We start from the raw sequence: 27,710 nt of genomic DNA, 5'->3' as shown, positions 1-27,710 counted from the left end.
ATTTGAATAAATTTACCATTGTCAATAATTACCGAATATTTCGTGCAGTGATGCGGCAGTTTTCGTACCGTCCACCCCGTACCCAGCTTGGTTGAGAGGTTAAGTGCATGTTTTGGAAGTTCTGGAACGTTTTCGGTGAGTTGCAAATCGTTAATTTGGTGCGGTGCATCGAAATAATCGCAGTTTGTGTCATCAAGTTTACGTTTTTATTGCCAGGTTTTATTTTTAAACGTGCGCCCCCCCGTTCGGTGCACACTGGCAGGTGTCGCGGAACGTTTTTAGTTGCCTCACATGTGTTAAAACGTCATTAAATGGGTGTCTTAGACTCATTTATTTATTTACTTCGACTGTTTATTAAGTTGTCACTAATCGCATTATTTGACAGTTCGTCACGGCCTACTATGTCGCACCATTAATTCGTATTTAATTTAATGAATTTACAATTAACAATTAAATTCATACGCATAATTTACCATAAATAAACGCACATACGCATAGATTTCAATAATAACCGATTCAAAACAATGCCTCATTTAAAAATTTAAAATAACAGGAAACGTACGTTTTCGACTTATTGTTAGTTAATTGTATGCGTACAGTTTTAAACAGATGTTGTGCGACTAGGATATCCTCAAAAACCCACCGCAAATCGTAAATTATAATTTAACAAGCGCGCGATTATAAAAACTTTAATCGCGACACCGGATTGGTCGTTACGGTCAGCAGATCCCGCAAACGTCTCCAATTGGTCCGATTTGAACAGGCCACATGCTACGGTTTCATTGATCCGAACGTTTTGCGATGTTGTCGAAATTTAAGATGCAGGTAAAAGACAACTAAGAAAACAATAATTGCGATGTTGGTTTTTTCGTCGACCACATGATCGGTTCGTGGATCCGTTGGTTTATCTGTTTCTCGGAAATGGAAACGTCATAAGTTAGTAGATATTATGTATTTGTTGTTCCTAAAGTACAGTCAGAAAATTAACAAATTTATAGTTTATTATTAAATGAACGCATAAAGATATTCGTCGAAGATAATATTTCTATGTATGTCATCATTATGCACTAATTAAATACTCCACTTTATCAACAAACATAATTATAACAACATAATAATTATTTAAATGCGTATTTTCTACGTAAAAAGTAAATAAAAAAATTATTTTGGTATTTTTAATTATCACACAGATTAAGTTATTAAAAACATTTTTAATATACATTTTAAATTTATTAATGCAACGAAATAACATTATTTATTGATTTAATTTTATATTTTTGACATTCACAGAGCCATCTATTCGACAATAGAGCTATATTAGCAAAGACGTAAGTAATACAGGTTTCTATATTGATTACTGCCATTATTTTGTTTTAATTGTCTTTTATATAAGCAAATAACAGTGGTTTTAATATTTTACTGTTTTTAAAGACTCACAAATGCCTTTTAAACTAAGGTTTTACAAAGAAAGTAAGTAAGAAAATATTAATATTTTTTTTTTACCATCAAATTATAAGAATGAAAAAATATCGTTTGCACTATTTATTGATTCTATATTTTTAATATACGCTTCAACAGTACCTATATATTAGCAAAGAGGTAATTGATACAGGTTTCTGTATTGATTCGCTGCCATTATTTTTTTAAATTGGTTTTTATGTGATTTAAATAAGCAATTAACAGTTGCTTTAATATTTTACAGTTTTTAAAAGCTCACGAACGCTTTAAAAACTAATGTTTTACAAAGAAAGCAAGTAAGAAAATACTTCAATATTTTTTAAATAAATTACCATTAAATTATATGATTAAAAACAAACATTTTTAACAGGTGATTACATTTTTTTGTATTTACACTATATAAGATGTAATTGATACAGGTTTCTGTATTGATTCGGTGCCATTATTTTTTTTAAAATTGGTTTTTATGTGATTTAAATAAGCAATTAACAGTTATTTTAATATTTTACTGTTTTTAAAAGCTCACGAATGCCTTAAAAACTAATTTTTACAAAGAAAGTAAGTAAGAAAATACTTCAATATTTTTTAAATTAATTACCATCAAATTATATGATTAAAAACAAACATTTTTAACAGGTGATTTTTGTATTTACACTATATAAGAATAAAAAAGTAACTTTTGCCGTATTTATTGATTAACATTCGCTTCAACAATAAATATATATTAGCAAAGACGTAAGTGGTACAGGTTTCTATATTGATTCGTTCCCATTATTTTTTTTTAATTTGTTTTTATGAGATTCAACAGTGGAGTTAATTTTACTGGTTTTAAAAGATGGCGGAAGTAAGTAAGGATAAGTATATTCACAAATCTTAGTTTAAATTTTGTTCAATTTAATATTATAACTATGATTTTATCAGAAATGTCCTCCAATTGATGCTGATGGCTAGTTCTTGTTTCAAAGGAAATTTTATGACTTCACTTTAGCCAAGGACGCAGACTAGTACTCCAGGAAGATATTATCTATATTGTCTGAGTGGATTACTAGTTATTACGTGTGTATAGAACACTTTATCTCAAACTAGCATAACAACTGAATAATTAATTTAATAGTTAAGCTTTAGTTGTACGATAAATTGATGCATATTTATAACAAACCTTCTTTTAGTATTATTATTAAATTATGAATTTTTCGAATGCCATTCGTACCGCCATCTCTTTGACAATAGTCTTACCGAAGAAGGTAATAAAGGTTCCTATAAAAATTACTTCCCAGTATTTTGTTTCAAATTTGTTTCTCTATCACTTAAACGAAGCACAGAAGAATCTTTCTAATTTTAGACTACTGAAATTAATTTTATTGTGGGTAACAATTAATATAATTAATTAATTTGTGATATGATACATATGATAAAATATTTCTAAACGTTTTTTTTTTAAAAGAATTTCATAATTTATTGTCAAATTATGAATATTTATAGATTTATAATTACGGAAATTTTTGTTATACGTGATTTAACAGTGTAAATTAAAATATTAAAGATTGTGAGATCTATTTTATTTGACCTTAATATTTCAACTGATTAAAAACGAATTTGAAGACAACTTTAATTTTTTTTTGTATAATAGTAATAAAACTAATTTTATACAACATTGTGGAATAATTAAAGCAACTAAATTATGATAAATGACTGACAAAACTTTTTTTGAATGATTTTCATAATTTATTCCTAAATTATGAATATTTATAGGTTTATAATTACCGAAAGTTTGGTCGCACATGACTTAGCAGTAGATTAAAGTGACTTGTTCCTAAAAGCAGTATTTTCTGGTCCACATAAATATCCAGGTCAACTGATTAAAAATGAAATTAGAAATACTATTTCGAAAGATCCTTAATAAAGTCTTCAGACAGTGTAAAGTCGTTTAAAATGATCAGAACTTTCGAATTTAAGTATTTGTAAGTGTCGGTACTCTTTCAAAAATTATATTTGTCAACGTTTTGACCCAAATAATCAAAAAGAAGAAGCCACAGAAGGTTAACCCATCCAGCCATCAACTGAAAGCCTCTTTCTGCTCGTCATCGTCCCAAACTCGGCGTTTCAGAACCTTGAACCCTTAACCAGCAGTTCGGGACGCATCCACACGGAAATCGTTGACCAAAAATCACACAAAACCGAAATAGTAACACGCCAATCCGTGTTATCGAACACATGTCATTCACGAATGGACGATAAGACACATCGGATTCTCCTCAAGCTCACAACAAAACGTAAACACCACCAGATCGGGAACGTACCCTGAAGGTCTAACAGATCACACCGCAAGGTTATCAGTTTTGTTCTCTGATTTTTTAAAAAGGGTCGCACGACTCGGACCAGTTTCAGTTTTCGAAAAGCCGGCGGTGCATGATTGACGGGCAATTAGTTTTCGCCGCGATTACGATTGTTCTTGTGTTCATATTGGCGTTCTTCAAGGGACTTTTCTCCGTGTTCGACAGTAAGTAACATTATTTTATGGAAACCTTTTCAAATTGCCCAAAAATATTCCTACCATTATGTACGTTGATGATAATTCAAGTATTTAACGCAGGTGTTAGTCTCTAATATTTCCAATAAGTTTGTTGTTGTTTGAAAATAATGTTTGCCCTAAAGAGGTGCACCAAATTTTTCGTTGGTGGTGAGTTTTTTCAACACTGAAGTGTTATTTGAAGTGACTGTATTTATTTATGTTTTGATGTTGTCGTCTCCCTTTATAGTAAACATATTCAAGTCATCAATTTCATAATCATCCGACACTAAATTATCTTATCTGATCTGTAATAGACTCTTAATAAGATAATAATGATGCTTAAATGTCTGGCAGTCTTAAAAATCGAATGGAAATTTAACAATATTAATCTACATTAATCTTTCTTTATCTGCATTTATTATTCAATTAATTTTGATTCGATATAGTAGAAATAAATTAGTTGTAACTTTTTTATAGTTACGTATTAAACGAAAAGCTGTGATGTAATAAGTGTAGAAACCTGTATTACCTGTTTACGTAGGCTATTGTCTCAGAGATGGCGGTGGGTACGGACATTGAAAATAGGCAATTAGCACCACAAAAAAGACTGCAATTTGTTATTTCTTACATATTTTTATACCTATTGTGTCCACATGAAGTATTTAATTAGAAATTCTACTCAGACAACAAATAGATAAACATCTTCGTTGAATAGTTGCCCGTGTCCTTGTTTAAAGTCAAAATTTATACACATCATTAATCTGTGTGTTTGTTTATATTTCTTTTAATTAAATCATCGATAACCCCACTAGACCAGATTTACTTAGCAGTTACCCAAAATTTGAAGGATCGTCGGAGATAAAATGGTCGCTCGTAATAATAATATTTATAAATTGCACGAAATTACGGTCTGGTATCGGTACGAATTAAAGTTCATTGGCGACGATCGTATCTAAGAGTCTTGGGAAGGTCGAGCCAATATAAAAAATTGCCGACCTCTAAACATCGCAAAATGTCTTGTTTGTCTGGTTCAATGTCACATGGCCACGCATCCATTATGTAATTATTTTGATTTTATAATATTTACTTTTTTAATGTTTAATGTGCAGTGAGCGATTTACGTGTGATTTACAAATTGCTGTGTGCACATGCAAAATAAACAAGGTTGTCCATTTTATTTACTTCTGGACGTACATCTTCGTTTTCTAATATGTTAACTAGTTTGTCAAATGCATACTAGTTTTTTTTTTTTTTTTTGAAACCGGACACCTTAGTCAGATTTTATCTCAAATTTTGTTTACTGTTGCTGTCAGTAATGCAGCAAGTTTTGTGTCAGATGTCAAGGAGACAGTGCAACTAGCAACAATATCAATCAAAATTAGGTCGTAATTTTTTATTAAATTATTTATAATTAATATAGATAAAGTCATAAACATTTAATTAATTTTGGGATGATCCGGAAGTAACTGACTGAGTAAATTCCTACTCGTAAAACTAGTAACAATAACTACTTAATATTAAGTTGTAACATCCTGTTTTTATTATTATAGTTGGCAATTAATATGAATAAAATTAAAACATTGAATTAATTTTGAAGGAATGTGGAGCAATGTGAGGAACATCTTACTCATAAAACTATTAACAATAACTACCCAAAATTAAGTCGTAACATCCTGTTTTTATTATTATAGTTGATATTTAATATAAATAAAGTTAAAATATTGAATTTACACGTAAAACTATTAACAATAACTACTCAAAATTAAGTTGTCACATCCTGTTTTTACTGTTATAGTTGACAATTAATATAAATAAAGTTAAAATATTGAATTAATTTTGAGGGAATCTGGAGCAAAGTGGGAAACATCTTACTCGTAAAACTATTAACAATAACTACCCAAAATTAAGTCGTTACATCCTGTTTTTATAATTAAAGTTGGCAATTAATATAAATAGAGTTAAATCATTGAATTAATTTTGAAGGAATCTGGAGCAAAGTGAGGAACATCTTACTCGTAAAACTGGTAACAATAACTACTCATAATTAAGTTGTCACATCCTGTTTTTAATGTTATAGTTGACAATTAATATAAATAAAGTTAAAACATTGAATAAATTTTAAGAGAATCTGGAGCAAAGTGGGAAACATCTTAGTCGTAAAACTATTAATAATAACTATCCAAAATTAAGTCGTTACATCCTGTTTTTATAATTAAAGTTGGCAATTAATAGAAATAGAGATAAAACATTGAATTAATTTTGAGGGAATCTGAAGAAAACTGAGGAACATGTTACTCGTAAAACTGGTAACAATAACTACTCATAATTAAGTTGTCACATTCTGTTTTTATTGTTATAGTTGACAATTAATATAAATAAAGTTAAAACATTGAATAAATTTTAAGAGAATCTGGAGCAAAGTGGGAAACATCTTAGTCGTAAAACTATTAATAATAATTACCCAAAATTAAGTCGTTACATCCTGTTTTTATAATTAAAGTTGGCAATTAATATAAATAGAGATAAAACATTGAATTAATTTTGAGGGAATCTGGAGAAAACTGAGGAACATGTTACTCGTAAAACTGGTAATAACTACTCATAATTAAGTTGTCACATCCTGTTTTTACTGTTATAGTTGACAATTAATATAAATAAAGTTAAAATATTGAATTAATTTTGAGGGAATCTGGAGCAAAGTGGGAAACATCTTACTCGTAAAACTATTAACAATAACTACCCAAAATTAAGTCGTTACATCCTGTTTTTATAATTAAAGTTGGCAATTAATATAAATAGAGTTAAATCATTGAATTAATTTTGAAGGAATCTGGAGCAAAGTGAGGAACATCTTACTCGTAAAACTGGTAACAATAACTACTCATAATTAAGTTGTCACATCCTGTTTTTAATGTTATAGTTGACAATTAATATAAATAAAGTTAAAACATTGAATAAATTTTAAGAGAATCTGGAGCAAAGTGGGAAACATCTTAGTCGTAAAACTATTAATAATAACTATCCAAAATTAAGTCGTTACATCCTGTTTTTATAATTAAAGTTGGCAATTAATAGAAATAGAGATAAAACATTGAATTAATTTTGAGGGAATCTCGAGAAAACTGAGGAACATGTTACTCGTAAAACTGGTAATAATAACTACTCATAATTAAGTTGTCACATTCTGTTTTTATTGTTATAGTTGACAATTAATATAAATAAAGTTAAAACATTGAATAAATTTTAAGAGAATCTGGAGCAAAGTGGGAAACATCTTAGTCGTAAAACTATTAATAATAACTACCCAAAATTAATTCGTTACATCCTGTTTTTATAATTAAAGTTGGCAATTAATATAAATAGAGATAAAACATTGAATTAATTTTGAGGGAATCTGGAGAAAACTGAGGAACATATTACTCGTAAAACTGGTAATAACTACTCATAATTAAGTTGTCACATCCTGTTTTTATTGTTATAGTTGACAATTAATATAAATAAAGTTAAAACATTGAATAAATTTTAAGAGAATCTGGAGCAAAGTGGGGAACATCTTACTCGTAAAACTATTAACAATAACTACCCAAAATTAAGTCGTTACATCCTGTTTTTATAATTAAAGTTGGCAATTAATATAAATAGAGTTAAATCAATGAATTAATTTTGAAGGAATCTAGAGCAAAGTGAGGAACATCTTACTCGTAAAACTAGTAGCAATAACTACTCATAATTAAGTTGTCACATCCTGTTTTTATTGTTATAGTTGACAATTAATATAAATAAAGTTAAAACATTGAATAAATTTTAAGAGAATCTGGAGCAAAGTGGGAAATATCTTAGTCGTAAAACTATTAACAATAACTACCCAAAATTAAGTCGTTACATCCTGTTTTTATAATTAAAGATGGCAATTAATATGAATAGAGTTAAATCATTGAATTAATTTTGAAGGAATCTGGAGCAAAGTGAGGAACATCTTACTCGTAAAACTGGTAACAATAACTACTCAAAATTAAGTTGTCACATCCTGTTTTTACTGTTATAGTTGACAATTAATGTAAATAAAGTTAAAACATTGAATTAATTTTAAGAGAATCTGGAGCAAAGTGAGGAACATCTTACTCGTAAAACTAGTAACAATAACTACTCATAATTAAGTTGTCACATCCTGATTTTATTGTTATAGCTGACAATTAATATAAATAAAGTTAAAACATTGAATAAATTTTAAGAGAATCTGGAGCAAAGTGGGGAACATCTTACTCGTAAAACTGGTAACAATAACTACTTATAATTAAGTTGTCACATCCTGTTTTTAATGTTATAGTTGACAATTAATATAAATAAAGTTAAAACATTGAATTAATTTTGAGAAAATCTGGAGTAAAGTGGGGAACATCTTACTCGTAAAACTATTAACAATAATGGTTCAAAATTAAGTCGTTACATCCTGTTTTTATAATTAAAGTTGGCAATTAATATAAATAGAGTTAAATCATTGAATTAATTTTGAAGGAATCTGGAGCAAAGTGAGGAACATCTTACTCGTAAAACTAGTAACAATAACTACTCATAATTAAGTTGTCACATCCTGTTTTTATTGTTATAGTTGACAATTAATATAAATAAAGTTAAAACATTGAATTAATTTTGAGGGAATCTGGAGCAAAGTAAGGAACATCTTACTCGTAAAACTGGTAACAATAACTTCTCAAAATTAAATTGTCACATCCTGTCTTTATTGTTATAGTTGACAATTAATATAAATAAATATAAAACATTGAATAAACTTTAAGAGAATCTGAAGCAAAGTGGGGAACATCTTACTCGTAAAACTATTAACAATAACTACCCAAAATTAAGTTGTAACATCCTGTTTTTATAATTAAAGTTGGCAATTAATATAAATAAAGTTAAAACATTGAATAAATTTTAAGAGAATCTGGAGCAAAGTGGGGAACATCTTACTCGTAAAACTATTAACAATAACTACCCAAAATTAAGTCGTTACATCCTGTTTTTATAATTAAAGTTGGCAATTAATATAAGTAGAGTTAAATCATTGAATTAATTTTGAAGGAATCTGGAGAAAACTGAGGAACATCTTACTCGTAAAACTGGTAACAATAACTACTCAAAATTAAGTTGTCAAATCCTGTTTTTACTGTTATAGTTGACAATTAATATAAATAAAATTAAAACATTGAATTAATTTTGAGGGAATCTGGAGCAAAGTAAGGAACAACTTACTCGTAAAACTATTAACAATAACTACCCAAAATTAAGTCGTTACATCCTGTTTTTATAATTAAAGTTGGCAATTAATATAAATAGAGTTAAATCATTGAATTAATTTTGAAGGAATCTGGAGCAAAGTGAGGAACATCTTACTCGTAAAACTGGTAACAATAACTACTCATAATTAAGTTGTCACATCCTGTTTTTATTGTTATAGTTGACAATTAATATAAATAAAGTTAAAACATTGAATAAATTTTAAGAGAATCTGGAGCAAAGTGAGGAACATCTTACTCGTAAAACTGGTAACAATAACTACTCATAATTAAGTTGTCACATCCTGTTTTTATTGTTATAGTTGACAATTAATATAAATAAAGTTAAAACATTGAATAAATTTTAAGAGAATCTGGAGCAAAGTGGGAAACATCTTAGTCGTAAAACTATTAATAATAACTACCCAAAATTAAGTCGTTACATCCTGTTTTTATAATTAAAGTTGGCACTTAATATAAATAGAGATAAAACATTGAATTAATTTTGAGGGAATCTGGAGAAAACTGAGGAACATCTTACTCGTAAAACTGGTAACAATAACTACTCAAAATTAAGCCGTAACATCCTGTTTTTATAATTAAATTTGGCAATATAAATAGAGTTAAAACATTGAATTAATTTTGAAGGAATCTGGAGAAAACTGAGGTACATCTTACTCGTAAAACTGGTAACAATAACTACTCAAAATTAAGTTGTCACATCCTGTTTTTACTGTTATAGTTGACAATTAATATAAATAAAGTTAAAACATTGAATTAATTTTGAGGGAATCTGGAGCAAAGTAAGGAACATCTTACTCGTAAAACTGGTAACAATAACTACTCAAAATTAAGTTGTCACATCCTGTTTTTATTGTTATAGTTGACAATTAATATAAATAAAGTTAAAACATTGAATAAATTTTAAGAGAATCTGGAGCAAAGTGGGGAACATCTTACTCGTAAAACTATTAACAATAACTACCCAAAATTAAGTCGTTACATCCTGTTTTTATAATTAAAGTTGGCAATTAATATAAATAGAGTTAAATCATTGAATTAATTTTAAAGGAATCTAGAGCAAAGTGAGGAACATCTTACTCGTAAAACTAGTAGCAATAACTACTCAAAATTAAGTTGTCACATCCTGTATTTACTGTTACAGTTGACAATTAATATAAATAAAGTTAAAACATTGAATTAATTTTGAGGAAATCTGGAGTAAAGTGGGGAACATCATACACGTAAAACTATTAACAATAACTACCCAAAATTAAGTCGTTACATCCTGTTTTTATAATTAAAGTTGGCAATTAATATAAATAAAGTTAAAACATTGAATAAATTTTAAGAGAATCAGGAGCAAAGTGGGGAACATCTTACTCGTAAAACTATTAACAATAACTACCCAAAATTAAGTCGTTACATCCTGTTTTTATAATTAAAGTTGGCAATTAATATAAATAGAGTTAAATCATTGAATTAATTTTGAAGGAATCTGGAGCAAAGTGAGGAACATCTTACTCGTAAAACTAGTAACAATAACTACTCATAATTAAGTTGTCACATCCTGTTTTTATTGTTATAGTTGACAATTAATAATAAACTACCCAAAAGTCGTAACGTCTTGTTTTTTATTATTATAACTAATAATTAAAGTATAATAAAGTTAAAACGTTGAAATGCCTTGAATTATTTTTCGGAGAATCCAGTAAAAACGGTTTATGTATGATTTTCAAATTACATTGTACATGCAAAACAAACAACATTGGTCATTTTATTTACCTGCATATTTATCTATATTTTCTAAGAACTAGTTTATAATTTTTTATGATAAAACACTTAAGGTAGTGGATTTCGAAATTACTTTGTTGTTGCTGTTACGTAGCAACATTTGTACCAGAAACTTGTAAATCCGAAAAGTAACTTTCTGTAACACAGAGTCAAAGGTTGTAGCTCCGGAACAAAATCCGGAGGAAACTGACTGAATTATTACGTTACTTGTAAAACCATCAACGATAATGGCCAAAATTAAGTGGCACCACTTCAGTTCAATCAATCGAATTAAATTTATTATTTATTAATTTTCCAGAGAGTCCGGAACCCGCGCCGGAAACACCAGAAAACCAACAGGGAGAGACACGAGAAGAAACGATGGCGGAACAGAAGGAGGGCGCGTGGATATTGGGGGACGAGGACAAGGAACGATACGACGGCTTCCCCGAGATCGGCGAGATGGTGGACAACGCGCCGCCGAGCGCCCCGTCCGACGGCCAGGGCGGACTGGGCGGCCTGTCCGCCTTCCACCAGCAAGCCCTGATCGAGAAACGAAAGACGCTCAAGTAAGTCGATCCTGTTGCGCCGCCACGACCGTCGTGGTTGGACAAACTGGTTTTTAGATAAATGCGGGTCGACAACGGACGAGGCACGAGCACATGCATGATGTTTTGGTGTGTTTATTTATCTCGGAAAGTTCGAATTACGAAATTGTTAAAGCATAACATAACAGTGACACACTAAAATGTGGCGATCAATTCGGAATTGCCTGCTCGAAGCGAGAGTCAAGGAAAGTGACTTTCTGTCGGAAACGAAATGTGTTATGGCAGCGGCGGAGAATCATTCTTGATATCGCTTTAAACGTTTCACATTTGTTTTAATTTTATGCAGTATTGCTTAAAAAGTTTAAAAACTCTCTTAATTTTATCCATAACTTCTTAGAAACATTGAGAACTGTCTTAATTTTAAACAGAACTGCTTAGGGAGTTTTAATTTTATATAAAACGGCTTAAGAGGTTTCAAAACTTCCTTAAATTTATCCAGAACTGTTTAGAAAATTTCAGAACTGTCTTAATTTTATAAAGAAGAGCTTAAGAAGTATCAAAACTGTCTCAATTTTATGCAGAACTGTTTAGAAACTTTCAAAACTGTTTTTATTTTGTACAGAACTGCTTAAGAAGTTTCAGAACTGCCTTAATTTTGTACAGAATTGCTTAGGAAATTTCAGAACTGTCTTTATTTTGTACAGAACTGTCTTAATTTCATAAAGAACAGCTTAAGAAATATCAAAACTGTCTCAATTTTATGCAGAACTGTTTAAGAAGTTTCAGAACTGTTTTAATTTTATACAGGACTGTTTAGGAAGTTTCAGAACTGTCTTAATTTTGTACAGAATTGCTTAGGAAGTTTCAGAACAGTCTTAATTTTATAAAGAACAGCTTAAGAAGTATCAAAACTATCTTAATTTTATGCAGATCTGTTTAGAAACTTTCAAAACTGTTTTTATTTTGTACAGAACTGCTTAAGAAGTTTCAGAACTGTCTTAATTTTATACAGGGTTGTTCAGGAAGTTTCAGAACTGTCTTAATTTTGTACAGAATTGCTTAGGAAGTTTCAGAACTGTCTTAATTTTATAAAGAACAGCTTAAGAAATATCAAAACTGTCTTAATTTTATGCAGAACTGTTTAGAAAGTATCAAAACTGTCTTTATTTTACATAGAACTGCTTAAGAAGTTTCAGAACTGTCTTAATTTTGTACAGAATTGCTTAGGAAGTTTTAGAACTGTCTTAATTTTATAAAGAACAGTTTAAGAAGTATCAAAACTGTCTCAATTTTATGCAGAACTGTTTAAGAAGTTTCAGAACTGTTTTAATTTTATACAGGACTGTTTAGGAAATTTCAGAACTGTCTTAATTTCATAAAGATCAGCTTAAGAAATATCAAAACTGTCTCAATTTTATGCAGAACTGTTTAAGAAGTTTCAGAACTGTTTTAATTTTATACAGGACTGTTTAGGAAGTTTCAGAACTGTCTTAATTTTGTACAGAATTGCTTAGGAAGTTTCAGAACTGTCTTAATTTTATAAAGAACAGCTTAAGAAGTATCAAAACTATCTTAATTTTATGCAGAACTGTTTAGAAACTTTCAAAACTGTTTTTATTTTGTACAGAACTGCTTAAGAAGTTTCAGAACTGCCTTAATTTTGTACAGAATTGCTTAGGAAATTTCAGAACTGTCTTAATTTTATAAAGAACAGCTTAAGAAATATCAAAACTGTCTTAATTTTATGCAGAACTGTTTAGAAAGTATCAAAACTGTCTTTATTTTATATAGAACTGCTTAAGAAGTTTCAGAACTGTCTTAATTTTGTACAGAATTGCTTAGGAAGTTTTAGAACTGTCTTAATTTTATAAAGAACAGTTTAAGAAGTATCAAAACTGTCTCAATTTTATGCAGAACTGTTTAAGAAGTTTCAGAACTGTTTTAATTTTATACAGGACTGTTTAGGAAGTTTCAGAACTGTCTTAATTTTGTACAGAATTGCTTAGGAAGTTTCAGAACTGTCTTAACTTTATACAGAACAACTTAAGAAGTATCAAAACTGTGTTAATTTTATCCAGGACTGTTTAGAAAGTTTCAAAACTGTCTTTATTTTATACAGAACTGCTTAAGAAGTTTCAGAACTGTCTTAATTTTATACAGGACTGTTTAGGAAGTTTCAGAACTGTCTTAATTTTGTACAGAATTGCTTAGGAAATTTCAAAAATGTCTTAATTTTATACAGAACAGCTTAAGAAATATCAAAAACGTCTTAATTTAATCTAGAACTGTTTAGAAAGTTTCAGAACTGTTTTAATTTTATACAGGACTGTTTAGGAAGTTTCAGAACTGTCTTAATTTTGTACAGAATTGCTTAGGAAGTTTCAGAACTATCTTAATTTTATATAGAACAGCTTAAGAAGTGTCAAAACTGTCTTAATTTTATCCAGATCTGTTTAGAAAGTTTCAAAACTGTCTTTATTTTATACAGAACTGCTTAAGAAGTTTCAGAACTGTCTTAATTTTATACAGAACAGCTTAAGAAATATCAAAAACGTCTTAATTTAATCTAGAACTGTTTAGAAAGTTTCAAAACTGTTTTTATTTTATACAGAACTGCTTAAGAAGTTTGAGAACTGTCTTAATTTTATACAGGATTGTTTAGGAAGTTTCAGAACTGTCTTAATTTTATAAATAACAGCTTAGGAAGTATCAAAAGTGTCTTAGCTTTATGAAGAACTGTTTAGAAAGTTTCAAAACTGTCTTTATTTTATACAGAACTGCTTAGGATGTTTCAAAACTGTCTTAATTTTACACAGAATTGTCCAGGAAGTTTCAGAACTGTCTTATTTTTATATAGAACAGCTTAAGAAGTTGAAAAGAGCCTTAATTTTTTGCAGAACTGTTTAGAAAGTTTCAGAGCTGTCTCAATTTTATGTAGTACAGCTTAAGAAGTATCAAAGTCTTAATTTTATCCAAAACTGTTTAGAAAGTTTCAAAAGTGTCTTTATTTTATATAGAATTGCTTAGAAAGTTTCAGAATTGTCTTAATATTATACAGAACTGCTTGGAAGTTTCAGAATTGTTTTAATTCTGTATAGAATTACTTAAGAAGATTCGTAACTTTTTTAATTTTATACAAAACTTAGAAAGATCGAGAACTGTTTTAATTTTGAACAAAATTGCTTAGGGAATTTCAGAAATGTCATAATTTTTGACTAAATTACTTTGGAAGTTTCAAAATTGAATTATTTCTTTGCTTAGGAAGACTTAGAGCTTTCTTACATAGGACTCTGTAGAAAGTTTTAAAACTGTCCTATTTTTATATAGAATTGTTTAAGAAGCTTCTATATTGTTTTAATTTTGCCCAGTACTGTTTAGAAAGTTTCAAAACTGTCTTTATTTTATAAAAAAACTGCTTAGGAAGTCTTAGAATTGTCTTTTTTTTATACAGAGTTGTTTAGGAAGTTTCAGAACTGTCTTAATTTTATATAGAACATCTTAAGAAGTGTCAGAACTGCCTTAATTTTATCCAGAACTTTTTAGAAAGTTGCAAACTGTCATTTTCTACAAAACTGCTTAGAAAGTTCAAGAATTGTTATAATAGTATATAAAATTAATTGTCACTTTCAGAATTGTCATAATTTTGTATAGAATTATTTATGAAGTTAACTTTATAAAAAAAGTTTCAGAGCAACTTTAATTTTATACAGAATTGTTTAGGAAGTTTTTTATTATATATATTTACCTAAGAAGTGTCAGAATGATCTTGAATTTTGAACAGATAATTGTTCTATATGAAATTAATTCTATTTTTTAAAATTGTATAAATCTAAGAGTTCTGGAAGTTGTAATGTAATTCCATTTAAAATTAAGCCAGCTCTAAAACAGTTTTAAAGCGTTCCAATTAGTTCAGCTAGTAATAACTTTCTAAATAAATCTGTTTACAATTAACAGACCATTGAAACTTTCTAAACACTTTTGTTTACAATTAAAGCAGACATAACTCCTATAATTTCTTATTACGATTGACAACTTCTTAATCATAGGCAGAACGGATTAGAATATAAATCATAAACGGCATGAATAAAATATAAACCTAAGCAAATATAATGTGACGCATTCGATTACACGCGTACGGGCTTCCCGAAATAAACAACGGCGAATCGATAAACTCGGCACACAAGTCGCGGGGGGGACCCACGACCTTGCTGCCGCACGTCGACTACGCCCATGCCCGATCCACCTGTTTACGGCACACATAACCTAACGCGACGACATCCACCGTGTTCGCCCCCATTCTCGTCCACCACGTCCTGCCTGGTGCGTTGTCACTGACAACTTGTCAGTGCTGTTGCGGTCCGCGTCATGGAACCTAGGCTTAGTTGAAAACGGCCTCTCGTCAACAAGGGGACGATCGATCGTTGTTTCGGCTTTGTGTTGTGGTGGCGTGCCGTTTTATTTTGAAATTTCGGTTTGCGGTCGTGTCGTTTCAACAGGTTGTACGCCGTCGACGTAGTCGTGCACTTGACGAACGTCGATCCAGTTCGCTCGTTGTGGTGGGTAAGGGCACGACTAAGTCGTCCTGGTGGTACCGAAGAGGGCGGGAGTTTCGAAAACCGCATTTGTTTTCCCGTTAATGCGACACCTCCGAAGGTAATTAACAACAATCGAATCGTACGAGCGGGGTACAAAGGTGATTGCGACCGGCGTGCCCCCGATCAGTCGATCGCCGACCGTCCCGTAAGATGTTATGAGAGTGCTACTGGACAACGTCTACGCGTTTTTCGGCTGGAAGCGACACGAGGACGTGCCACAAGACGACGACGACGACAAAGAGATGTTGAACAAGAGGAACTTGGCCAGGCGCAACAGCAAACGTTTCGTTATCGGGGACGGGGAGGATGAACTGCCCTCGCCCACCACCGAAATCGTTATCACCGAATCACCCGACGTGGAGAAGTCGGTATGGGCGGCGAGGAACACCGCAGGGCTCCAAGTCGGGACCACCTTGACGTAAGACGATTTTTTTGCGGCTATTGCGTTTTATTTACGTCGCCTTGAACTGGGTAAAGAAGTTGGTTTAATCGATACCAATAACAATATTTGAATACACGTTTGCCTTATTAAAATTTTTTAATTAATTTTTGTGTTTGTTGTAGATAAAATGTTGCGCAAAACTTCGTGTTAATTGTAATTAAAATTTTTACATTTTATTAAGGCTACATACTTAATGAAACCATTTGTTATGTACTAAAATGATTTATATTTATAGTCCATTCAATGACTTATTGAACGCCTTTTAAAGTGCAATTGATATATTCCAAGAACTTGTAAATTGCACTTAACTGTTTAAACTGTTAACGTAAAACAGTAATTGTCCTTTAATTATGTATTTTTAGTTAATTACCTTTAATTGAATTTCTACCATAATTAATTGTTTAAAATGTTTTTAAAAATTGACAAAAATAATAATTAATTAAGAATTTACATTACATTAACGTCATGACAATAAGTTATTATAATTATATATGTATTTTTCAAGAACGTGACATAAAAAATGTCATTCAAATTTAAATTTGCATACAAAAACTGCATTCAACTTAGACATAGAAGTTTCATAAGTTAACTTTTTTGCATAAATTAATCGAACAAATAAACTAATAATTTTTTAGTTAGTTATCTTATCTCAAAATAATAAATTATTTAATACATATACATAAAGGATACATTTGTGCTGTCTTCAATAAAAAATGAGATTTCAACTCATATTTATATAGAAAAAATATTATGATAACAATTATTTTTATATATTTTAAATTATTTTCTTCTATTTTTATCTTTAGAAAATCATTTTTTTCTTTAATTTATGCCTATTTTTATGTCTTTTTATACTGGCTATTTGAATGGATTAATAATAAAAACATGAAATTTCAACTTATATTTATATAGAAAAACTATATTTAATAACAATTATTTTAATATATTTTCAAATATTCCTCTATATTTATCTTTATTAATACTATTAGAAAATCATTTTTTTCAAGACTTTATATGTATTTTGATGTGTTTTTATAGTATTTATGATTTTTATTAATTTTTGGCTATTTGAATGAATTAATTAACAAATTGGTTAATAAATATACATAATGAATATATTTCTAAAGTTCTTTTCAATAAAAAATGAAATATCAACTTATATTTATATAGAAAAACTACATTTAACAACAATTATTTTAATATATTTTCAGATATTCCTCTATATTTATCTTTATTAATACTATTAGAAAATCATTTTTTCTACAATTTATACGTATTTTGATGTATTTTTATAGTATTTATAATTTTTGTTAGTTTTTGGCTATTTGAATTAATAAATTAACAAATTATTTAATGAATATACATAGTGAATATATTTTTTAAGTTGTCTTCAATAAAAAATGAGTTTCCAACTTACATTTATATAAAAAACTACATATAATAACAATTATTTTAATATATTTCTTAATTTAGATGTTCTTCTATTTTTATAATTATTAATAATATTATAAAATCATTTTTTTTTTTACAATTTATACATATTTTGATGTATTTTTAGAGTATTTACGATTTTTATTAATTTTTGACTAATTGAATGAATAAATTAACAAATTATTTAATAATATTTTTAATGCTGTCTTCAATAAAAAATTCCAACTTATATTTATATAGAAAAAATTACATTTAATAACATTTATTTTCATATATTTCTTAATTTTCTATTTTTACCTTATTGGTATTATTAGAAAATCATTTTTTTACCTCGATTTATACATATTTTGTTGTATTTTTATAATATTTATGGTTTTTATTAATTTTTGGCTATTTGAATGAATGAATAACTTAACAAATTATTTAATAAAAATACATAAAGAATATATTTTTAAGCTGTCTTCAACAAAAAATAAGATACCAACTTATACTTATATAGAAAAATTACATTTAATAACAATTATTTAAATATATTTCTTAAATTAGATGTTTTTTATGTGTATCTTTATTGATACTATTAGAAAATCACTTTTTTCCCTCAATTTATGCGTATTTTGATGTATTTTTATAATATTTATGATTTTTATTAATTTTTGACCATTGGAATGAATAAATTAATAAATTATTTAATACATATAATGAGTAGATTTTTTAAACTGTCTTCATTAAAAATGAGATTCCAACATATATTTATATAGGAAAAACTACGTTTAATAAAAATAATTTAATTCTATTTTTATTTTGATTGAATTTATTTGAAAATTATTTTTAATCATATTTTATTTGTAAATATTTATAACTTGTATATATTATTTTCAAAATCTCATGGCAAAATAGTCTGTATTTTCTTACTTTTTATTTTTAATTAATATATAAACAATTAAATTAACAGAAAAAGTAAAAATTTAATGAATAATATAAATTTAAATTGTCTGCAATAAAAAAATGACATTCATTCTGTAATTAGCATATACAATCCACAGCAAATAACATTTTCATTTTTTCATTCTCGACGTTTTTACTTAAATTATACATGAATTTAAATAATTAAAATATTCCATAAAATAAACCACAACATTTAATAAATTATAATATGGTAATCCACGAACCCAAAACAATAACATCATAATTAATTTATACGTATTTATAACCAAATTCCTCGACAATTACAAAAATAAAATAAAAATCGAACAAACTAATTAATAAACTATAAACATTTCGAAATACCTCAGGATTAACTAACTTATTACTCGTTTTGCATACGTTAACATAATCGACCTAGAATTTAACAAGAATTTACGTTGCTGCGTTGTCGACACACCAATTAACTAATTTATTATAATACGTAAATTATTTCTTCATTCATACTTAGTGACTTAGGAAATATAGGTTGGGGTAAAATTGAGACAAAAATATTGAATTTGTTGAATATTTTTTGGTGGACGCCTTCTTCATCGGGTGCTCCAGGACCTGGGGTACTACCTTCCGAGGGGTGGAAACCATCTCCAAGGATTTTGCTAGTACCCGTTATCGGAGTGTAACTTACCTTCCAAAGGAGGTCACTAGGATGTGGGAGAACGGGAAAATAAAACATTCAAAACATTTTTAAATAATATTTATTTATAAAATTGTACGTTACAAGTATATTTATCCTTCAAGAGATGTCAATGTGACACAGTTTTATTAAAAAAAAAAGGTTATATGCACACGTCAAAATGTGACGCCCACAATAATATTACTAATATAATTAATTAATGACCCTGATGTCCAAACTGTTGGCGTCCAATAACCGATGTCGTCCTTTTCCAGACCGTCGATGTCCCAAGGCACGGTGATGCTCCACAACCGCCTGCAAGAGAAGGACTTCACCGTCGCGACGCCCGAGGAGTTCGTGAAACGCTTCAACGGCACCCGCGTCATCAACAAGGTGCTGATCGCCAACAACGGCATCGCCGCCGTCAAGTGCATGCGTTCCATCCGCCGCTGGTCCTACGAGATGTTCAAGAACGAGAGGGCGGTGCGGTTCGTCGTCATGGTCACGCCGGAAGATCTGAAGGCGAACGCCGAGTACATTAAAATGGCGGACCACTACGTGCCGGTGCCCGGCGGCACCAACAACAACAACTACGCCAACGTCGAGCTGATCGTGGACATCGCCGTCAGGCTTCAGGTTCAGGCGGTGTGGGCCGGATGGGGACACGCCTCCGAGAACCCGAAGCTGCCCGAGCTGCTGCACAAGAACAATATTTGCTTCATTGGGCCCTCGGAGAAGGCTATGTGGGCGTTGGGCGACAAAATCGCCTCGTCCATCGTGGCTCAGACGGCTGAGGTACCGACCCTTCCTTGGTCAGGATCAGGTACGCTCCTCCTAGTTGTATGGCTGGACAAATACTGTAATAGTTTCTTGTAGAATTGAAGGCCCAATACACGGGGAAGAAAATTAAAATATCATCGGAACTGTTCGCCAAGGGTTGCGTTCAAACGGCTGAGCAAGGTTTGATTGCTGCACAAAAAATTGGCTTTCCTGTCATGATTAAAGCCTCAGAAGGAGGTGGTGGTAAAGGTATCAGAAAGGTCGAAAACGCTGATGACTTCCCTGCAGCCTTCAGACAGGTACAATTCGTTTTTATAAACCTGCAAAGAGAATGAACAACATTTCTATGATTCTAAAATTTCCAGGTACAAACAGAAATCCCCGGTTCACCCATTTTCGTAATGAAACTGGCGAAATGCGCCCGCCATTTAGAAGTACAACTCCTGGCCGACAACTATGGAAACGCCATCTCCCTCTTCGGCAGAGATTGTTCCATCCAACGTCGTCACCAAAAGATCATCGAAGAAGCCCCCGCCGTCATCGCCGAGCCCGACGTCTTCGAACAAATGGAAAAGGCCGCCGTGCGTTTGGCCAAAATGGTCGGCTACATATCCGCCGGTACTGTAGAGTACCTGTACGACACATCCGGTCACTACTACTTCCTGGAGTTGAACCCCAGGTTGCAGGTGGAGCATCCCTGTACGGAGATGGTGTCGGACGTTAACTTACCGGCCGCACAACTACAAGTAAAGTCCTCCATGAGTTTATAAATAACCAGATGTTAACGACTGAATTTTTATAGATCGCCATGGGTCTGCCCCTACATTTCATAAAAGACATCCGTCTATTGTACGGCGAATCCCCGTGGGGCACCAGCGAAATAGACTTCGACCAACCACGTCACAAGCCCCAACCGTGGGGACACGTCATAGCAGCCCGTATCACCTCCGAAAACCCCGACGAAGGATTCAAACCTAGCTCCGGTACCGTCCAAGAGTTGAACTTCAGGTCATCCAAGAACGTTTGGGGTTACTTCTCTGTGGCGGCCAGCGGTGGCTTGCACGAGTTCGCCGACTCCCAGTTCGGTCATTGTTTCTCCTGGGGCGAGAACAGAGAACAAGCCAGAGAAAACTTGGTAATAGCCCTTAAAGAACTGTCCATTAGGGGTGACTTCAGGACAACGGTCGAGTATCTGATCACCCTGTTGGAAACCAAGAGTTTCCAGGACAACACCATTGATACAGCTTGGCTGGACATCCTGATTCAATCCAGGGTGCAGTCGGAGAAGCCGGACGTGATGTTGGGTGTCATCTGTGGGTCCCTCCACATTGCAGACAAGTCTATCGGTACTGCCTTCCAGGAGTTCCAAAACTCGCTTGAAAGGGGGCAAATTCAAGGCAGTAACACCCTCACCAACGTCTTAGATGTTGAGTTAATCCACGACGGCAACAAGTACAAAGTACAGGCCACCAAGAGTGGCCCCAACACCTACTTCCTGCAAATGAACGGCTCATTTAAGGAGATCGAGCTGCACAGGCTTAGCGACGGTGGAATGTTGTTGAGCGTGGACGGGGCTTCGTTCACGACTTACATGAAGGAAGAGGTGGACAGGTACCGTATCGTAATCGGCAATCAGACCTGTATTTTCGAAAAGGAGAACGACCCAACCATCCTACGTTCACCTTCAGCTGGTAAACTTCTTAACTTCTTGGTTGAAGACGGTGGACACGTCAATAAAGGCCAAGCTTACGCTGAAATCGAAGTCATGAAGATGGTTATGACCTTAACATCAACGGAAAGTGGCTCAGTCTTCTACACCAAACGTCCTGGTGCTGTTTTGGATGCCGGAGCCATAATTGCCAGTTTGGAACTGGATGACCCAAGTCTCGTGGTCAAGGCTCAGTTGTACAAGGGACCGTTCCCCGAATTGGACGTGTCCCAGCCCATGGTTTCAGAGAAGTTGAACCACATGCACAACAGTTACAAGAGCATTTTGGAGAACACCTTGGCTGGTTACTGCCTGCCTGATCCCTACAACGTACCACGTCTACGTGAGGTTATTGAAAAGTTCATGTCTTCACTCAGAGATCCCAGTCTTCCTCTGCTGGAGTTGCAGGAAGTTATGGCCACAATTTCCGGCCGTATTCCCATAGCTGTCGAAAAGAAGATCAGGAAACTCATGTCTTTGTACGAAAGGAACATTACGTCAGTTTTGGCCCAGTTCCCGAGTCAGCAAATTGCTAGCGTCATCGATTCACACGCAGCCAGCATGCAGAAACGTTCAGACAGGGACGGCTTCTTCCTGGCCACTGAAGGTATAGTGCAGCTCGTACAACGCTACAGAAACGGCATTAGAGGCAGGATGAAGGCCGCCGTCCAGGAGATCCTCAAGCAGTACTACCAAGTCGAATCCCAGTTCCAGCAAGGCTCGTACGACAAGTGCGTCTCCTTGTTGCGTGACAAGCACAACGACGACATGTTGGCCGTCACCAACACCATTTTCTCCCATTGCCAGGTGGCCAAAAAGAACCTCCTGATCACCATGCTGATCGACCACTTGTGGAGCAACGAACCCGGCCTCACCGACGAGCTGGCGGCCGCCCTAACTGAACTCACCAGTCTGAACCGCAGTGAGCACTCACGAGTGGCCCTCCGTGCCCGCCAGGTACTGATCGCCGCCCACCAACCCGCCTACGAGCTGCGCCACAACCAAATGGAGAGCATATTCTTGAGCGCCGTCGATATGTACGGCCACGACTTCCACCCGGAGAACCTGCAGAAGTTGATCATGTCCGAGACTTCTATTTTCGATATATTGCACGACTTCTTCTACCACACCAACAGGGCTGTGTGCAACGCCGCCTTGGAGGTGTACGTGCGCCGTGCCTACGTCTCGTACGACATCACCTGTCTGCAACACTTGGAGCTCAGCGGAGAAGTACCGGTGGTACACTTCCAGTTCATGTTGCCTCCCTCTCATCCCAATCGCCTTATCAAATTAGATGCCCTTCAAGAGTCGTCTGTGGAAGGCGAATCCAATATTAGGGTCATCGACACCTTCCAACGTACCGGATGTGTGGCCGCCTTCGACAACTTCCACAGCTTCGAGCAGTACGCCGACGAAATCCTGGACCTGATCGAGGACTTCGCCAGTCCCGCCACCATTAACCCCAAGGACTTGATTGCGGTTGAGTCCGGCTCCGAGTCCAGGAACAGCACGTCCATAAACGTGAGCATCACCAACGACGGTATCCGGGCCATACCGGAAGACAGGAACGTCATACAAGAGCCAATCCACATCCTGCTGGTCGGCATCAAGGACCGTGGCGAATGCGACGACTCCACCATGTCCAGGCAGTTCGGCAAGTTCTGCGCCAAGCACCGCGAGGAGCTCATGTCCAGAGGCATCAGACGCATCACCTTCGCCGCCCTGAAACGCAAGCAGTTCCCCAAGTTCTTCACCTACAGAGCTAAGGACGACTTCATCGAGGACAGGATTTACCGCCACTTGGAGCCAGCCTGCGCCTTCCAATTGGAACTGAACAGAATGATGAGGACCTACAACTTGGAGGCCTTACCCACCGCCAACCAAAAGATGCACTTATACCTCGGCAAAGCAAAAGGCGCCCCCGGCAAAGAAGTCACGGATTACAGGTTCTTCATTCGCAGCTTGATCCGCCATTCGGATTTGATCACCAAAGAAGCTTCGTTCGAGTACTTGCAGAACGAAGGAGAGCGCGTACTGTTGGAGGCCATGGATGAACTGGAGGTCGCCTTTTCGCACCCCCACAGCAAGCGCACTGATTGCAACCACATCTTCCTCAACTTCATGCCCACCGTCATCATGGACCCGGCTAAGATCGAAGAAGCTGTCACCGGCATGGTCATGCGTTACGGCCCCAGGCTATGGAAGCTTAGGGTACTGCAGGCTGAGATCAAGGTGATCATCAGGCCTTCACCTAACGCAGAAACCACCACCATCAGATTGTGCCTGGCCAACGACAGCGGGTACTACCTGGACATCAACATGTACACCGAAGAAGTTGACCCCGACACTGGCATTGTAAGGTTATCTAACTCAGCCATTGTACCTTTTTACAATTAGTGCTTTTCCAGATTAAATTCAAGGCGTACGGTACGAAGCAGGGACCAATGCACGGACTACCAATCTCCACCCCCTACCTGGCCAAAGACTATCTGCAACAGAAGCGTTTCCAGGCCCAATCAGTCGGTACCACCTACGTGTACGATTTCCCTGAAATGTTCCGCCAAATGGTGGACCTGGAATGGAAGAACTACAGTCGCCAACGCATGTCCGAAGCCATCACCATTCCGGACAAACTCATGGACTTTGTCGAGCTCATTTTGGATCCAGAGTCCGAGACTAGGTTGATTGAACAGAAGAGAGTACCAGGCGAGAACAACGTGGGTATGGTGGCATGGAGGTTGACCCTGTACACACCCGAATATCCCGAAGGTCGTGACATCATTGTGATCGCCAACGATATTACTTATCTCATTGGTTCCTTCGGACCAAGAGAAGACAAGGTCTTCGGACTGGCCAGCGAGATTGCCCGTGAGTTGGGTATTCCCAGGATTTACATCTCGGCCAACTCTGGTGCTAGAATCGGCCTGGCTGAGGAAGTTAAAGGGTTGTTCAAGATCGCGTGGGAGGACAACAACGAAATCGACAAGGGTTACAGGTATTTGTACTTGACGCCTGAGGACTACGCCAAGCTGAGTGCCCAGAACTCCGTGAAGGCTGTGCTGATTGAGGATGAAGGGGAGTCGCGTTACAAAATCACCGACATTGTGGGCAAAGATGATGGTTTAGGTGTGGAGAACTTGAAGTACGCCGGTATGATCGCCGGTGAAACCAGCAAGGCGTACAGAGAAATCGTCACCATCTCCATGGTTTCATGCAGGGCTATTGGTATTGGTTCGTACTTGGTGCGTCTTGGACAAAGGGTAATTCAAATTGAAAACTCGCACATTATTCTCACCGGTTATCAAGCCTTGAACAAACTGTTGGGTAGGGAAGTGTACGCCTCCAACAACCAACTGGGAGGTATCCAAATCAACTACAACAACGGTGTGTCACACAAAACTGAACACAGCGATCTGGATGGTATCCACACAATATTGCATTGGCTCTCTTACATTCCCAAAGACATGAAGTCACCGGTACCGATAGTAAACCCGGTGGATCCCATCGACAGAGAAATCCAATTCGTACCCACCAAAGCGCCGTACGACCCCAGATGGATGCTGGAAGGAAGACCGTCACCCAGTGACCCAGACGTTTGGGAGTCGGGCTTCTTCGACAAGGACTCTTGGTCGGAAATCATGCGCCCGTGGGCCCAGACTGTGGTGGCCGGACGTGCCCGCCTGGGAGGTATTCCAGTGGGTGTGGTGGCTGTGGAAACGCGTACCGTGGAGCTGAAGCTACCCGCCGATCCCGCCAATTTGGATTCCGAGGCCAAGACCGTGTCCCAGGCTGGTCAAGTCTGGTTCCCAGACTCAGCTTACAAGACGGCTCAGGCCATCCAGGACTTCTCCCGTGAGGGCTTGCCTTTGATGATCTTCGCCAACTGGAGAGGTTTCAGTGGTGGTATGAAGGACATGTACGAACAAGTTATGAAGTTCGGTGCTATGATCGTGGACGGTTTGGAACAGTACAAGCAGCCGATTATCATCTACATACCTCCCAACGGTGAGCTGAGAGGTGGAGCCTGGGCTGTGGTGGACCCGACCATCAACCCCAGATACATGGAGATGTACGCCGACCCGGACAGCAGAGGTGGCGTCCTCGAGCCCGAGGGTATCGTAGAAATCAAGTTCAGGAAGAAGGACTTGATCAAGGCGATCCACAGGTTGGATCCGGTGGTCAAAGAGTTGGACGACAAGTTGAAGGCGTTGAACAGTCAGACGCAAACACCGAGGGAACGATCATCCAGCATAACGGCAGCCACCGAAAAGCCGGTGAAGCCCAAAGAAGTTCAGGATTTGGAGAAGCAGATTGCCGAAAGGGAAAATTTGGTTCTTCCAATGTACCATCAAGTGTCCATTCACTTCGCCGACTTGCACGACACTCCGGAAAGGATGTTGGAGAAGTCGGCCATCCACGACATCGTTCCATGGAGGAAGGCCAGGACGAATCTTTATTGGCGTTTGAGGAGGCTGTTGCTCCAAGACAGGGTTATCAAGAATTTACCAGTGGGACAAGGAGAAAGTATGTTAAGGAGGTGGTTTATCGAAGACAAGGGTGCTTCTGAGGGGTACAAATGGGACAACAACCAGGTCGTGGTCCAATGGTTGCAGGAACAACTCGAAAGACCTGGCGGTGAATCGATGATCAACTACAACTTACACTGCGTCAAGAGGGACGCTTTCATCAAACAAATCATATCGTTTGTTGAGGTAAATTCATTTTATTTAAATTTTGTGATTTATCTAAATTATTTGGTTATTGCAGGATTGTCAGGACATTGCTTTGGATGCTGTGGTGGCGATAATTGAAAAACTGAACGACAGTCAGAAAGCTGAAGTGATCAAAACCATCAGTCAAGTTGGAGGAATTGAATATTACCAGTCTTCTAAAAAGGTATGAGATACAAATAACTACATGAAAATGCGTAACAACTAATTAATGTTTATTGTTTTGTTTTATAGGATTGTCCAGATATGGCTCTGGATGCAGTAGTTTCATTAATTGACAAACTGAATGATAGTCAAAAAGCCGATGTGATCAAAACACTAACCCAACAACAACAATGACTATAAACCGGTTTTAGAGCCCAAATTTAGTTTTAATTTAATACATAAAAAAGAACTTGACGTTTTTTTTACTTTTTGTACTATTTATAAATAAACGACCTGTTATAGTTTATTTTTTATTATGTGTAAAGTGTAGAATATTGTTAATAATTGTATATTTTTAGACAATGTCAGAATTGTTATATTTATAATGTTGTTATAATAAAGTGATATTTATTTTCCAATATTATGTGTCCTAATTTTGTATAGAACAGCTTGAGAAGCTTCAGAACTGTCTTAAAAGTTTAAAATATTATTAATAGATTAGCTTAAGAAGTTTCGGTACTGTCTTAGTTTTGTACAGTACTGTTTGAGAAGTTTTAGTACTGTCTTAATTTTATATAGAATAGCTTAAAAGTTTCGGTACTGTCTTAGTTTTGTACAGAACTGCTTGAGAAGTTTCAGTACTGTCTTAATTTAATATGGAATAGCTTGGGAAATTTTAGAACTGTCTAAATTTTATACAGAATTGCTTAATTTCAGAACTG

General features: G+C 34.5%; 1 protein-coding gene across 3 annotated transcripts; it reads left to right on the top strand.

Annotated features, from left to right (window-relative positions):
* The first annotated feature begins 4 nt into the window (after positions 1 to 4).
* On the top strand, positions 5 to 27,409 carry LOC109602426 (acetyl-CoA carboxylase). Of its 3 annotated transcripts, none has more exons than XM_049969285.1 (9): positions 5 to 135; positions 11,336 to 11,585; positions 19,902 to 20,449; positions 20,503 to 20,705; positions 20,772 to 21,152; positions 21,209 to 24,469; positions 24,523 to 26,826; positions 26,882 to 27,010; positions 27,079 to 27,409. In XM_049969285.1, exons 1-9 carry the CDS (start codon positions 108 to 110, stop codon positions 27,181 to 27,183), a joined length of 7,209 nt encoding a protein of 2,402 aa, XP_049825242.1. In that variant the 5' UTR covers positions 5 to 107; the 3' UTR covers positions 27,184 to 27,409. The 3 variants fall into 3 exon arrangements, with proteins under 3 accessions (XP_049825242.1, XP_019874350.2, XP_049825243.1); XM_020018791.2 differs by lacking the exon at positions 5 to 135 and adding an exon at positions 3,803 to 3,958; XM_049969286.1 differs by lacking the exons at positions 5 to 135; positions 11,336 to 11,585 and adding an exon at positions 15,926 to 16,577.
* Positions 27,410 to 27,710: the final 301 nt, after the last annotated feature.

The sequence above is a fragment of the Aethina tumida genome, chromosome 6 (assembly GCF_024364675.1).
Source record: "Aethina tumida isolate Nest 87 chromosome 6, icAetTumi1.1, whole genome shotgun sequence".
In the NCBI taxonomy this organism is placed as follows: domain Eukaryota; kingdom Metazoa; phylum Arthropoda; class Insecta; order Coleoptera; family Nitidulidae; genus Aethina; species Aethina tumida.
This window is presented reverse-complemented; position numbering and strand designations above follow the sequence as displayed.